This window comes from Castor canadensis, chromosome 1, assembly GCF_047511655.1.
Source record: "Castor canadensis chromosome 1, mCasCan1.hap1v2, whole genome shotgun sequence".
Classification (NCBI taxonomy): Eukaryota; Metazoa; Chordata; class Mammalia; order Rodentia; family Castoridae; genus Castor; species Castor canadensis.
The window spans coordinates 113409259-113426379 of NC_133386.1; the positions used below are offsets into that span (position 1 = coordinate 113409259).

Genomic DNA, 17121 nt, shown 5'->3' on the forward strand with positions numbered 1-17121 from the left:
TGAACATTGAAGCATTCACACACAGACACAGGAGAGGATATCATTACCATTGGAGGGCACCATGGTTGGGTGGGATACTCCTCCAGAAGGAGACTTAGTGGAGTATGGAATCCTGTTGTCTGGACCAAAAAAAAGGTAAGTTAAGGGTAGGAGATTCTTTTCATGCCATAAGTCACTTCTTTTTACCAATGAGGATTTTGCCTCACCAACATCTCTCCTCTTTCTTCTGCTCACCCACTGACATCTATCCTGAGCATCATGGGATCTAAAATGGTTCATATACCATGCCCTCCTGCCACTGCACTGGACCTGGTCCTCTTCACTCTGTTACAGCACATATCACACTCCATTATGGTTACGTATTTACATAGCTGACTCTCTTACTTTACTATGAGCTCCTTGCGGAGTGAATCTGTGTTTTTCTTATGCCTCCTGACTTCCAGGTCTACAGGAAGCTTGGTACCAGCATCTGGCATCACTGACAAGACAATAGTACCTATGTTCCGGAGTACTGTGTAGGTTGTCTCCATGCCAGCATGGATGTGGTCAGACACATGACAGTGTAGTAGCCATGTTCCTGGGTGATCTGCAAACAGTTCAATGGTTTGGAATGTCCCAGGAAAGAGATCGTATACATCTTCTCCGTAAGACTTATCTATCGCAAAAATTAAAAAAAAAAAATCTTATGAGTCAACAAAGAAGAAAAATAAGAGCAAAGAAACACAGAGTAAGTATAAGTAAGGAAATGGTAAAGAGCAGAAATTCATAAAAGCAAAAATAGAAACAAAATAAAGAAAAAGCAAAGAAATCCAAAGTTGGGTCTTCGAACAGATCAATAAAATTGACAAAGCTTGTAGTGGCCAGCTTCTATAATACCCCTAGTACCCCCGCTTTCTGATATTCATAACCTTTATAGTCTCCTTCTATGCTATATGAGAGACCACTGTTATATGGCAGAAGTAACAGCATTCCATTTTCAAAATTAGACTACAAAAGATATGGCTTCTTAGACCCTTTATTCTCTCCTCTTAGATCAGTCACTCTGGGTGGAGCCAGCTCCTGTGCTATACCTGTATAATGAGGAACTGAAGCATTCAGTCAACAGCCACATGAGTGAACTTGAAAACAGATCTTCTGGCTCCAGTGAAGCCTTTGACAACTGCAGGTCCAGCTAACTTGACTACAGCCTCATGAGAGATGCCGAATCAGAACCAATTAACTAAACTATTCCCAGACTACTGACCCAGAGAAACTGAGATAATAAGTGTTTTCTGTCTTAGGCCACTGAGTTTTAGACTAATTTGTTATACAAATCTCTAGACAGACAGATCAAGAAAAAATTAAAAACACAAATTACAGGTATGGGGAAGAGAGAACATCACCAAGACCTTACAAACACAAGAAAGAATAATAAAGAAATATTGTATATAAATAACTCTGTCCATAAACTCTATAACTTAAAAGATATGAACAAACTGCCAAATATCACTCAAGAAGCAACAACCCAAATAGCACTATATCTAATAAGGAAGCTTAAATTATATAATATGTAATATTCTAACAGGGCCAAATAAAGTCATTAGCACATTCTATCAAATATTTAAAGGAGAAGTAATATCAATCTTAAATAAACTTCTAGAAAATAGAACAGGAGGTAACCTTTTATTTTTTTTTTCCTTTATTGTTGTGCTGGGTAGAGGTAAATTGTGGCATTTGCAAAAGTTCTTACAATTTTTCAAATATATCAAACTTGAGTTCACCCCCTCCACAGCTCTCCTTTATCCTCCCCTCCCCAATTCCTGGAATACTTTCAACAGGTATCATTTTTTATCATTTACATACATGTGTACACGTTTTTGCTCTGTATTCACCCTCCTACCCTTTTCCTTGTCACCTCCCCAACAAATACAACACTTTCAATCATTTTATGAGGCTGGTTTTGCCCTGATACCCAAACCAAACAAATGTAAGAAAAGAAAGCTACAACCAGTATTACTCATGAACACAGATGCAAAATTCTCCAACAAAATGCTAACGAATAAAAAAATAGTGTATCATGACCAAGTAAGGTTTATCCAGGGAATGAAAAGGTGGTTTGGCACCTGAAAACCAATACAATTCATCAGTGGACTAAAGAAGAAAATTATATGAACATTTCTACAGATGCAGAAAAAACGTGATACAATTTAACATCTGTTTATGATAGAAACTCTCAGCAAACTGAGAATAGAAGGAAATAGGATCTATGAAAAAGCTACTATTAACTTTATAATCAGTAGTGAATGACTGAAGGCTTTCACCCTAAGATTAAGAATAAGACCAAGATACCTACTTTCCCTAGTCATACTTTAAATTATACTGGAGGTCCTAGCCAGTGAAATAAGACAAGGTAGGGGAGAGGGAAGGCATACAGTTTGAAAATAAAGAAACAAAATCATTATTTACAGACATGATTGTCTATGTAGAAAATCTCCCTAAAAATCTATGAAAAAGCAAGTAAAAAAGTTTCAGAATATAAGGTCAATGTGCAAAAAATCAACTATTTTTATATATTGGCAATAAATAATTAGAAACTGAAATAAACACAATACCACTTACACCATCACCAAAGCTTAGGTATATGATATACTTAGTAACATCAAAGAAAATATATGCAAGACATGTATGCTGAAAACTATACTGATGAAATAAATCAAAGAACACCTAAGTAAATAGAGAAATACACCATGATCATAGATTGGAACTCTCAATGTTGTCAAGAAAAACTCAAAGCAAATCCAATAAAAATCCCAACAGGATTTCAAAATTGGAATCTAAGCTGTCTCTAAAATTTGGATGGGAAGGCAAAGATGTTCCCATTAAAAACAAATCACTACCTAATTTTAACATTATTGTAACAAGAGAGGGTGAACTTGTTCAAGGCATACTGTACTCATGTATGGAATTATCATAATGAAATCCCCTCATATAATTAATGTGATAAATAAAAAATACAATCAATTTTTTAAAAAGAAAAAAATTTTAAATCTTAAAAAATTAAGAGCTGAGCACAACTGGCTCACTTCTGTAATCCCAGCTACTAGACGGGATCGAAATTCCAGGCCAAGGGGTTTGTAGAACTCCATCTTAACCAATAGCTGGGCATGGTGAGCATGCTTGTCAGGACTGCAGGCATGGCTCAAGCAATAGAGCACCTACCTGGCAAGCACAAAGTCCTGAGTTCGAACCCTAGTACTGACAAAAAAAAAGTGTGGCATTCAAGAAAGTACAGACATATGGATCAAATAACAGAATAGAGAGCAAAGATACAGACCCACAAATATGTGGGCAATATGATTTTGACAAAAGTGCAATGGCAATCCAATGGGAAAAAGAATAGGTTTTGTTTTTTGAGACAGGGTCTCACTATGTAGCCCACGCTCACCTAGAACTCACTAGGTAGCCTAGGGTGGCTGCAAGCTCATGGTCCTCCTGTCTTAGCCTCCTTAGGCATGTGCCACCATGCTCAGCCCAAGAATAGTGGTTTTACTGAATAGGGATGGAATATTTGGCTATTTTTATGCAAAAAATGAACTAAATATAAAACTATAACACTTCTAAAAGAAAATAATGAAGAAAGTATTTATAAGCTTGAGTTAGACAAAAAATTATTATATATGACACCAAAAGTATGAGCCACAAATTTAAAAAAAGATAACTTAAAATTGACCAATAATTAAGAATTTTGTTCTTTGCGATAATGTTATAAATAAAAAGACAAGCCATAAACTAGGAACAAATATTTGTAAATCACATAGCCTATAAATAATTTGTATCTAGATTATAATAAAGCTCCCAAACTCTACAGTAAAAATCAATAATCCAAAAAATTTTAAAGACATAATCTATGCTACTCAAAGACATCTATACATTCAAGGTAATTTCTATTAAAATACCAAAAACATTCCTTACAGAGCTAGTAAAGACTCCTAAGATATTTATGAAACCACACACATACAAGCTAACACAAAGACACTGGGTGCATGTGGTTCACGCCTGTAATCCAAGCTACTCAGGAGGCAGGGATGAGGAGGATCACAGTTCGAAGATAGCCCAGGCAAAATAGTTCACAAGACCCTATCTCAAAAACACCTAACACAAAAAAGGGCTGGTGAAGTGGCTCAAGTGGTAGAACACCTGTCTAGCAAGCATGAAGCCCTGAGTTCAAACTCCAGTACCACCGGAAAAAAAACCCACAGAATAGCCAAAGCAATCTTGAGAAAAACGAACAAAGCAGAAAACACTATACTACATGACTTCAATATATACTATAAACCCTAATCATCAAAACAGCATGGTGTTGGCATAAAAACAGACATGAAAGAAAAGAATATAGAGCCTAGAAGTAAACCCATGTGTCTAGAGTCAACTGATTTCAACAAAGGTGCTAAGAACACACATTGAAGAAAGAGGGACTTTTCAATCAATGGTGCTGAGAAAATCGGGTATCCACACTCAGGAAATGAAGCTAGATTCCTGTCTTTCACTACTACAAAAATAAGCTCAAAGTGGCTTAAAGGCAACCGTAAGAACTGAAACTGTGAAACTACTAGAAAAAACATGGGGAAATTCTTTAAGACATTACAATAGTCAGGATTTTTTTAGACAGACCCCCAAAAGCACAAGAAATGAGAAAAATAGACAAATGTGATCACATCAAACTAAAAAGCTTTTGTACAGAAAGGAGAAACAATCAACCGAGTGAAGAGACAGCCCATACAATGAGAGAAAATATTGTAAACTTTTAACCCCTCTGACAAGGGATTAATATTCAGAATATATAAGAAATTAAAAAACTCAATCACAAAAGGCAAATAACTCAATTAAAATGGACAAAAGACCTAAACAGATATTTCTCAAAAGAAGATATACAAATGGCAAACACATACATGGAAAAATGTTCAAATCACTAATTATCAGGAAAACGCAAATCAAAACCACCATGAGATATAACCTCACCCTGGTAAAAATGACTAATATCAAAAAGACAGAAAAACAAAAGATGCTGGCAAGGATATGGAGAAAATGGAACCCTTGCACGCTCTTGGCAGGAATGTAAGTTAGTGTGGCCGTAATGGAAAACAATGTGGAGGGTTCTCAAAATATTAAAAATAAAATTACCATGCATAATGCCACTAGCGTGTACATATTCAAGAGAAAGGAAACCAGTTTGTCAAAGAGACATCTGTACATTCATGTTCATTGCAGCTGAATTCACAATCGTCAAGCAATGGAAATGATCTGTGTGTCCAAAACTGATGAATGGAGAAAGAAACCGTGATATTATTCTACCATGAGAAAGGATGAAATCCTGTCATTTTCAGTGACATGTATGGATAATGACCACATTATCTCACTCATATGGGAGGGGCATGGGGAGAGATGTTGATCACAGTTAGAAAAGGTTCTGGTGAGCTGTTGCCCAACAGAGTGACTACAGATAATGTACTATGTATTTCAGAAAGCCACAAGAAAGAACTGTGAAATGATGAATGTTTGAAGAGATAGAGACGTCTACCCTAATTTGGACATTACACAATATACACATGAATGGCAACATCACATGGAACCCCACAAATACATACAATTTTGGTGTTTTATACATCAGTTAAAATAAACGTTAAATTAAAAAGCAGCAACATGGGCATAAAACTCACTCATTTCACCAAAGATTTATAGATGGTAACACATGAAAGCACATGAAAAGATGTTCCATATCATTAGCTGTTAGGAAAATGTAAATAAACAGTAAGATACACTACATGTATAGTATAATGGCTAAGAAGAAGAATAAAAACTCACAAGAAAAAGTGCTCTCATATATTTCTGCTGGGAATGCAAAATAGTGCCACCTCATTGGACATAACTTGGCAGTTTCTTATAAATACACACTTACCACAGGGCTTATCAGTTTTGCTCCCACAGATTTTCTCAAGGGAAACGAAAGCTTACATTCACATAAAAACGTGTACAAATGTTCACAATGGCTTTATTTGTAGTAACCAACCTTAGAAACAATCCAAACATTCTTTAATAGGAGAATAAATGAATGAACTGCATTATATCCATACAATGGAATACTACTCAACCATCAAATGAAACAAACCACTGAGGCACTTAAGAGGATGAAATTGAACTACCTATATGGAATAAAATAAGCCAGATTCAAGACGTACAAACAATAGAACTTCTAGAAAAGGTAAAACTGTAGAGTTTGTCTTAGTCTGTTTTGTGCTGTTATAACAGAATACCTGAGAGTGGTTTATTTATAAAGAATATAGATTTCTGCTGAGTGCTGGTGGCTCACATTTGTAATCCTAGCTACTCAGGAGGCAGAGATCAGGAGGGTCACGGTTTAAAGCCAGCCCAGGGAAATAGTTTGTGAGACCCTATCTCAAAAAAAACCTTTCACAAAAAAGGGCTGGTGGAGTGGCTCAAAGTGTAGGCCCTGAGTTCAAGCTGCAGTACCACAGGGGAGGAAAAAAGAATAGAAGCTTCTTTCTTGTGGTTTCGAGGTTAAGAAACCCAAGGTTAAGGGACCAGCACCTGGTGAGGGCCTTCTTACTGTATCATGACATGGCAAAAGGCAGACGGAAAAGAAAATACCCACACAAGAACTCAAGAGACCAAAGTAAGTCTCTAGCACACAAACTTTGGAGGATACATTCACATCAGAGCAGAGACAGAAAATAGATCAGTGGTTGGACAAGTAAGTGATACAAGGAATGCAGTAGAAAACTCTGGGAGGTAATGGAACTATTGTGTTTTGATTGTTTTTGGTTACACTACAGAACAAAATTGTACAGTAAATAAGGTGAATTTATATAATGTAAGTTATATCTTAATTTTTAACATTTATATAACTATATGTAAACTTTATATAATTTTATAATTTTTTGTGGTACTGGGGATTGAGCTCTACCATTTGAGCTATTCCCTAGTTCTTTCGTTTGTATTTTGTTGTTGAGATAGGGTCTTGCTAACTTCACCTGCGCTGGCCTCAAACTCACGATGTTCCCACCTCCACCTTCAGAGTAGCTGCCACCATGCTCAGCTCTATTATTTTCTAAATTTTTTATTTAGTTTTTAAAATGAGTATTGAAAAAGCCAAATTCTGAAAAGCAGCATAGCTATTTAATAGTGGAAGTCTAATCACTATATTAGCCAATACAGTCAATACTTGGTACCCTTCAAAATATACAGAAAGGAGAGGATATTAGATCTTTTATGAAATTACTGTTTATCCCTGTACAATGAGCACAGGACAGATTCTGCCCCTCCCTCAGATTAGATTACCATTCTCTATTTCCTTGTAGATGGTACTGAGAATTTGAGATGGCTGACTATGTGGACTTTTTCCCTGAAGACTGATTTTGCAGGTCTGCTTTCTCAACAGCTCCCCAGGTGACTCTGCTGTACGGTTAGCACCACCCATAGGGTATAGCTTGGTGCCAAGGAGTAGGTCACACATGGTCCAGCTCTCTATGGCAAAACTCAGGATAACTTTGGGGGCCCAAGCCAGAGCTCATAATTTCTCCCTTATTGGATAGGGCTATTCTGTTAATCACAAAGAAAAGAAAAGGAGGGAGAGAAAAAGGGCCAGTAACAGGGACTAACATTATGGTCCCTGTTATACAGTATTAATACATAATACAGGGTTATGAGAATTATAGCCATGTAACTGATGAGATAACTCTTATCTGAGACTCACAGATTTTTGTTTTCTGTTTGTTTTGTAGTACTGGGATTTGAACTCAGGGTCTTGTGCTTGCTAGGTAAGTGCTCTACCACTTGAGCCATGCTCCAAGCCCTTTTGATTTTAGATGTATTTTTAAATAGGATCTTTCATTTATGCCCAGGCTGGCCTGAACCACATTCCTCCTTTTTACACTTCCCATGCAGCTAGGATGTCAAGCGCAAGCATCACTACCAGCTTTTGTGTTGGTTGATATGAGTGTCTTGCTAACTTTGGCCCAGGCTGGCTTTGAACCCAGATCTTCTCAATCTCTACCCTCAAGTACTTAGTGTAATAGGCCTGAATCACCACACCCAGACTCGCAAAGTTTGTGTCTTGCCTTAAAAACAGAAAAATAAGAAATAATACACACATGTATAAAGAAATATCCACCAGGAGAAGGTATAATCATACTATTCTGTTCCATTCTCTCATATCAACCTCTCATGAGCATTATTTCCAAGTAACCATCTTATTTACCACTGGAAATACATTGACTCTGTTAAAAACAATTTCCCCAAACTGGTTAGCAGTCTGCAAAAAACTGAAACTAGATCCATGTATATCACCCTATACCAATATTAACTCAAAATGGATCAAGGATCTTAATATCAGACCACAAACTCTAAAGTTGATACAGGAAAGAGTAGGAACTACTCTGGAGTTAGTAGGTATAGGTTAAGAGCTTTCTCAACGAAACCCCAGCAGCACAGCAACTAAGAGACAGCATAGATAAAGCTTCTGTTCATCAAAAGAAATGGTCTTTAAACTGAAGAGAACACCCACAGAGTGGGAGAAAATATTTGCCAGCTATACATCAGACAAAGGACTGATAACCAGAATATATAGAGAACTTAAAAAACTAAATTCTCCCAAAACTAATGAACCAATAAAGAAATGGGCAAGTGAACTAAACAGAACTTTCTCAAAAGAAGAAATTCAAATGGCCAAAAAACACATGAAAAAATGCTCACCATCTCTAGCAATAAAGGAAATGCAAATTAAAACCACCTAAGATTCCACCTCACCCCTGTTAGAATAGCCATTACTAGCAACACCACCACCAACAGGTGTTGGTGAGGATGCAGGGAAAAAGGAACCCTCTTACACTGTTGGTGGGAATGTAAACTAGTACAACCACTCCGGAAAAAAATTTGGAGGCTACTTAAAAAGCTAAACATTGATCTACCATTTGATCCAGCAATACCACTCTTGGGGATATACCCAAAAGACTGTGACACACGTTACTCCAGAGGCACCTGCACACCCATGTTTATTGCAGCACTATTCACAATAGCCAAGTTATGGAAACAGCCAAGATGCCCCACCACTGACGAATGGATTAAGAAAATGTGGTATCTATACACAATGGAATTATATGCAGCCATGAAGAAGAACGAAATGTTATCATTTGCTGGTAAATGGATGGAATTGGAGAATATCATTGTGAGTGAGGTTAGCCTTGCCCAAAAGACCAAAAATCATATGTTCTCCCTCATATGCGGACATTAGATCAAGGGCAAACACAACAAGGGGATTGGACTTTGAGCACATGATAAAAGCGAGAGCACACAAGGGAGGGGTGAGGATAGGTAAGACACCTAAAAAATTAGCTAGCATTTGTTGCCCTTAATGCAGAGAAACTAAAGCAGATACCTTAAAAGCAACTGAGGCCAACAGGACAAGGGGACCAGGAACTACAGAAAAGGTTAGATCAAAAAGAATTAACCTAGAAGGTAACACACATGCACAGGAAATTAATGTGAGTCAACTCCCTGTATAGCTATCCTTATCTCAACTAGCAAAAACCCTTACTCCTTCCTATTGTTGCTTATACTCTCTCTTCAACAAAATTAGAAATAAGGGCAAAATAGTTTCTGCTGGGTATTGAGGGTGGGAGGGAGAGGAAGGGGGCGGAGTGGGTGGTAAGGGAGGGGGTGGGGGCAGGGGGGAGAAATGACCCAAGCCTTGTATGCACATATGAATAATAAAACAATAAAAAAAATGAAAAAAAAAAAACAATTTCCCCAAAGCATATTTCTTATACTTACTTTGAAAAGAAAGCTCTCAGCGTGGTAATGGATGGTATGTATATCTACTTCACTTCCTATTCCTAACAAATACCAGTTTGTCATTGTATCTTCATTCATTATGAGGCCATGGAAATTTCCAAAAATCTTCCCATTAATGGCTAAGAAAATGAAAAGACAATAGCTTCTGATCAATGCAAACATACTTACTACTTAACCTGGTTTTAGAACTAGCTCAAGATCATTAGTTCACAGGAATTCTTTTCTACCTGATAAATAACTAACAGCCTCACTAACTAATGACTCCCCCATTTTAGATTCTCAACTCAGATTACTAAGAAATCTTTGTACAAAGAAAGCCAGAAAAGAGAAATCAGTTTGTTTTTCAAAGCTATATGTTAGATGGCAGTACTGTTTGCTTACTTGTTTATTCAGTATATCCTTTTTTGGAAGTGAATTATAGGCTCATTTGTGAGAAGCCAAACTTATACCATTCTTCAAATGAGTGTACTAAGCTACAAAGAATACAGCATATATAAATCAACATTGAATTAATTATAAGTCATTTCTTTAATGTTTCCTCTTCTGAGAACTAGCATAAGCCTGGCGAACCTCCAAAAGGAGAGCTTCCCACAGACTGAACCCAGGACCTAACAATGAGCAAAGCTGAGTTTTTGCAATGGTGAATATTATTCCTCTGCATCCTACTAATGCTTTATTCTGTGAATCCATGACATAGCCAAATAAGTTGCATTCATTAAAAGGAGAGAAAATACTAAGATATTTTTGAGAAAGTAAAGCAAAATTCTAGGGAAAAGAGTAGCTGAATTGGGAATCAGGCCACAGTATTTTAACTTGTATTAACAACTAGCTTTGAGACATTGGGCATGGCCCATCTTCAAAAGCAGGTCTTAGAGTACGTGGAAGTATCGATCTGAACACATTATTCCTACCAAAATAAATTTCTTAAATGATACAGAATTAATTAGCAGATACATTAAAACAAAAATTCAGTGTTGGAGTTTCATGTTCTAGAAAATTAAATCAAATTTTTAAATTTAACCAAACAAAAGTTGTAATGGTTCATATAACACTTATTTTTATATTTTGTATTAAACATTACAACTTCTGTTTGTTTTGTTTTTAAAAATTACTTCTTCATAGCTTAAAGATCTTAGCATTCTGAGATAGATACTCCTAAAGACAGTCAGTACAAAGCCTCAATAACTTCGCTGTCAGACAACCCAGGACTAGGCTGGTTCACTCTGAAAAAAATCTTTAGAGGACTTTCTTCAGTTCAGGTGCCCTTAAGAGGGAAAGGCCCAGAGAGGGAGGTGGGGGGGGGGTCTCCTACAGTGATAGGAATTTCTATGACCCTGGTCTTCCTTTGAATGTCTGATGTACCATGCATTTTGTTGCTCTCTTCAAAATCATCAGTGTGTTTAAAATCTCGTGGATCTTTATTGAGATACTTCTTAATATTATCATCCAGATACCAGGATTCATTCTCATTAAATACCAAAAACAAAAGAGCAAACTCATAGTCAGCATCACTTCTTCTTCCCTTTTCATTCAATACTCCTTCTCGGCATGTAATCAGAGGACCCATCAAACCACTATATGTATCCTGGAATTAAAAAATAGATAAACCATTCAATATTTAATAATATTCCATTCCATCTGCTACCATTCTAGAAATATTTAATAATATTAAATATTAGAATCTAGAAATATTTAATAATATTCCGTTCCATCTGCCATCATTCTAGTATTAGAATCTAGAAATTGTTTCCTCTCTGGTCTCTAGCCCACCCCACCTTCAGCTCATCCTACTAACACTATCAGATTAATCTAGTCGCTCCCATAATTAGAAGTCCTCAGGGACTTCCATGGCCTACAGAATAAAATATAATCCTTCAAGCCCCTCCATGTGCTTCCTCAATGAAATTTCTGTCTTGGGTTGCCCTGCTGCTTTCTTTTTGGGTCATATATGATAGTCAAATGGGACTCTCAATACTTCTCAAACACAGCTTCAGCTTTTGTACTTTCAGTTTTACTAATATCATTTTTTTTTCTCCCTAGACTCTGTCCAAAGCCTCCCATGGTACCATCCATAATCCACCACTCCTACAGAAGTGTGGACATGTTTGATTTTCCCCACAAAGTCATGTGCTTCTTCCAAAGAAGAATATTTGCATCTGGTATAGTGTTTGGCAGCATAATTTGCATGTCACAAGTACTCAATAAATATTTGTCTGGATGTACAAATGAATAAACAATAAGTATGTGTCCCATAATTCTAATTTGTAAATTTATTTTTCAAGTAACTTATATGACTGTCTCCTAAGCTCCAGTGCTGTGCAGTATAACTCAAGGTCACTAATTCAAGCCATGTAACACCATGTAACATCCAAGAGAAAGATTAAGATAGTCCCTCACTTGTTAAATAATGGGAAGTGCCTACGTTTTATATCAGGTCTGATTTTAATTAGGACTTTGGTTTATGACATAGCATTAAAGACTTGTAGTTGCTTTATATATACATACCTGACTCATTTATCAGCCTATTAATCATTCAAATATTTTTGAAGTTTCAGTTACTATGGCTGGAGTATGTTTTCTTTCCCTGATCCCTAGTAGCCCTGGTAACACCTTTAAAAATAATAGATTTCCCACATCTAAAACCATAAACAAATTATATTGTAAAATACTTTTTTTCTATTGACATATCCTCTTTTGCTTCAAACTGCCTCATAAGATCCACTCTTGGAAACTGAATGGAGCTTTGTTTTCATTTCCCATACTTTAAATCAGTGTTTAGCAAACTTTAAAATCTGTTTATAAAGCACTATATGGCAAATATTTTTTACTTCATGAGCTATACTATCTCTGTCACAACTACAGACAACATTAATGAATGAGCATGGTTGGATTTGGGAAGTGGGCTACAGTTTGTGACCACTTCTCTAAATCATACACTCTTCTAAAATGCCCTCCAGAACTACTTCCTGACAGAACTACTTCACAGACACTAAGAAGTCTCCAGGACTGGAGGCTGAAGGACTAACACCAAAATTATTAAGACTGAACTTTACTGTGTTTGAACTTGTGGTTTCTTTGTCTTTTCTTTTTCATTATCCTCTCTCTCTGTCTCTCTAAAGCCTGTTTAGCTTACTGTTGATTAGTATACTATCTCTCCCTGTTTATTTCTTTGGCTCTGTTTTTTCTTTGTTTGGTTGGTTGGTTTGGGGTTTTTTTGTTTGTTTTGTTTTGTTTTGTTTTTCCCTTTTTCTTTACCTTCTTTGCTTTCCCTCTCCTCTCACCCTTCCATTTTAGATATCACCATTGTTATTATTACAAGCTAGACAATACTGAATTACACACAGTATAGGAACAGTAAAAATGGCAAGGGCAATGATGGGAAGACGGAAAAAGGGGGAAATCATTTTCCCCAACAATAATAAATTAGTACAGGAACCAGAGGGAAATGAAGAAATCAGATACCCATTGATGAAATAAAAAAGGAAATTAAAAGGTTCCTGGAACTCAATGAAACTGAAAACACAACCTACCGGAACCTATGGAACAGGGGAAAGGCAGTCCTAAGAGGAAAGTTTATAGCCATGAGTGCATATATTAAAAAGACTGAAAGATCTCAAATCAATGACTTAATACTACATCTCAATCTCCTAGAAAAACAAGAACAAGCAAACCCCAAAATAAATAAGAGCTGAAATCAATGAAATAGAAAGAATTAATAAAACAAAAAGTTGGTTCTTTGAAAAAATAAACAAGATCAATAGACTCCTGGCAAACCTGACTAAAGTGAGGAAAAAAAATACGCAAATCAGTAAAATCAGGAATGCAAAAGGGGACATAACAATAAACACTATGGAAGTCCAGGAAATCATCAGAGACTACTTCGAGAACCTATATTCAAATAAATTTGAAAATCTTGAAGAAATGGACATATTTCTAGATACTTATGATCATCTAAAACTGAACCAAGAGGACATTAATCACCTGAATAGATCTATAACACAAAACAAAATTGAAGCAGCAATCAAGAGTCTCCCAAAAAAGAAAAGTCCAGGACCTGATGGATTCTCTGCTGAATTCTATCAGATCTTTAAGGGAGAACTAATACCAACCTCCTTAACTGTTCCACAAAATAAAAAGGGAAGGTAAACTGACTAACACATTTTATGAAGCCAGTATTATACTCATCCCCAAACCAGAAAAAGACACCTCTAAAAAGAACTATAGGGCAATCTCCTTAATGAACGTTGATGCAAAAATCCTTAATAAAATAATGGCAAACCAAATTCAACAACACATCAAAAAGATCATTCACCACGACCAAGTAGGCTTCATCCCAGGAACACAGGGGTGGTTCAACATACGAAAATCAATAAATGTAATAAACCACATTAACAGAAGCAAGACAAAAACCACTTGATCATCTCAATACATGCAGAGAAAGCCTTTGAGAAGATCCAACACCATTTCATGATAAAAGCTCTAGGAAAACTAGGAATAGAAGGAAAGTACCTCAACATTATAAAAGCTATATAAGACAAACCTACAGCCAGCATTATACTTAATGGAGAAAAACCTAAATCATTCCCTCTAAAGTCAGGAACCAGACAAGGATGCCCACTATCTCCACTCCTATTCAACATAGTACTGGAATTCCTAGCCAGAGCAATTAGGCAAGAAGAAGGAATAAAAGGAATACAAATAGGTAAAGAAACTGTCAAAATATCCCTATTTGTAGACGACATGATCCTATACCTTAAAGACCCAAAAACTCTACTCAGAAGCTTCTAGACATCATCAATAGCTACAGCAAGGTAGCAGGATATAAAATCAACATAGAAAAATCATTAGCATTTCTATACACTAACAATGAGCAAACTGAAAAAGAATGAATGAAAACAATTCCATTTACAATAGCCTCAAAAAAAATCAAATACCTAGGTGTAAACCTAACAAAAGATGTGAAAGACCTCTACAAGGAAAACTATACACTTCTGAAGAAAGAGACTGAGGAAGACTATAGAAAGTGGAGAGATCTCCCATGCTCATGGATTGGTACAATCAACATAGTAAAAATGTCAATACTCCCAAAAGTAATCTACATGTTTAATGCAATTCCCATCAAAATTCCAATGACATTCATTAAGGCGACTGAAAAATCTACCGTTAAATTTATATGGAAACACAAGAGGCCACGAATAGCCAAGGCAATAGTCAGTCAAAAGAACAATGCAGGAGGTATCACAATACCTGACTTCAAACTATTTTACAAAGCAGTAACAATAAAAACAGCATGGTATTGGCACAAAAACAGACATGAAGACCAGTGGAACAGAATAGAGGACCCAGATATGAAGCCACACAACTAATAACCAACTTGTCTTTGACAAAGGAGCTAAAAATATACGATGGAGAAATAGCAGCCTCTTCAACAAAAACTGCTGGGAAAACTGGTTAGCAGTCTGCAAAAAACTGAAACTAGATCCATGTATATCACCCTATACCAAGATTAACTCAAAATGGATCAAGGATCTTAATATCAGACCACAAACTCTAAAGTTGACACAGGAAAGAGTAGGAAATACTCTGGAGTTAGTAGGTATAGGCAAGAACTTTCTCAACGAAACCCCAGCAGCACAGCAACTAAGAGATAGCATAGATAAATGGGACCTCATAAAACTAAAAAAGCTTCTGTTCATCAAAAGAAATGGTCTCTAAACTGAAGAGAACACCCACAGAGTGGGAGAAAATATTTGCCAGCTATACATCAGACAAAGGACTGATAACCAGACTATATAGGGAACTTAAAAAACTAAATTCTCCCAAAACTAATGAACAAATAAAGAAATGGGAAAGTGAACTAAACAGAACTTTCTCAAAAAAAGAAATTCAAATGTCCAAAAAACACATGAAAAAATGCTCATCATCTCTAGCAATAAAGGAAATGCAAATTAAAACAACATAAGATTCCACCTCACCCATTAAAATAGCCATCATTAGCAACACCACCACCAACAGTAGGATGCGGGGAAAAAGGAACCCTCTTACACTGTTGGTGGGAATATCAACTAGTATAACCACTCTGGAAAAAAATTTGGAGGCTACATAAAAAGGTAGACATTGATCTACCATTTGATCCAGAAATACCACTCTTGGGGATATACCCAAAAGACTGACACAGGTTACTCCAGAGACACCTGCACACCCATGTTTACTGCAGCACTATTTACAATACCCAAGTTATGGAAACAGCCAAGATGCCCCAGCACTGACGAATGGATCAAGAAAATGTGGTATCTATACACAATGGAATTTTATGCAGCCATGAAGAAGAACGAAATGTTATCATTCGCTGGTAAATGGATGGAATTGGAGAACATCATTCTGAGTGAGGTTAGCCTGGCCCAAAAGACCAAAAATCGTATGTTCTCCCTCATATGTGGACATTAGATCAAGGGCAAACACAACAATTGGACTGGACTTTGAGCACATGATAAAAGCGAGAGCACACAAGGGAGGGGTGAGGATAGGTAAGACTCCTAAAAATTTAGCTAACATTTGTTGCCCTTAACGCAGAGAAACTACAGCAGATACCTTAAAAGCAACTGAGGCCAAGAGGAAAAGGGGACCAGAAACTAGAGAAAAGGTGAGATCAAAAGGAATTAACCTAGAAGGTAACACGCACGCACAGGAAATTAATTTGAGTTAACTCCCTGTACAGCTATCCTTATCTCAACCAGCAAAAACCCTTGTTCCTTCCTATTATGGCTTATACTCTCTCTACAACAAAATTAGAAATAAGGGCAAAATAGTTTCTGCTGGGTATTGAGGGGGTGGGGGGAGAGGAAGGGGGCGGAGTGGGTGATAAGGGAGGGGGTGGGGGCAGGGGGGAGAAATGACCCAAGCCTTGTATGCACATATGAATAATAAAATTTTTTTAAAAAGTTCAATTGCCAATCAAACAAGATTCAAAAGTATTAAAGGACTTTTCAATTGAAACCCAGTTCATCCCAATCCTCAACCCATTGCTCTGTGCAAGTCCTCATTCCCTATGCAAATGCTCCACTCAATCATTCTGACCTGAACAATCTCTCTGATATAACAAGAGCTTTGCATTAACCCCTGCATCCAATATTTCACTCTCTTTACTATTCACTTACATAAATTTTGTCACTCTTGAAGATTCTGCTTCAATTCCTCTTCCCTTGCTATCTTTGCTATCTCTGAACCCAGAGAATTCACTGACTCTTACTCATAACTTGTAAAGTTATTTCTCTC

General features: G+C 36.6%; 1 protein-coding gene across 1 annotated transcript in view; it reads right to left on the reverse strand.

Moving 5' to 3' along the window:
- LOC141422522 (ferroxidase HEPHL1-like) overlaps nt 1–17121 on the reverse strand; it is an 80866-nt gene that overhangs the window by 2099 nt on the left and 61646 nt on the right. Inside the window, exons 7-10 of the mRNA XM_074070361.1 lie at nt 11209–11431; nt 9826–9965; nt 497–655; nt 48–119 (exon numbers count right to left, since the gene is read on the reverse strand). Coding sequence (XP_073926462.1) covers nt 11413–11431 — 19 coding nt within the window. The 3' untranslated portion in view covers nt 48–119; nt 497–655; nt 9826–9965; nt 11209–11412. The remainder of the gene's footprint in view (nt 1–47; nt 120–496; nt 656–9825; nt 9966–11208; nt 11432–17121) is intronic.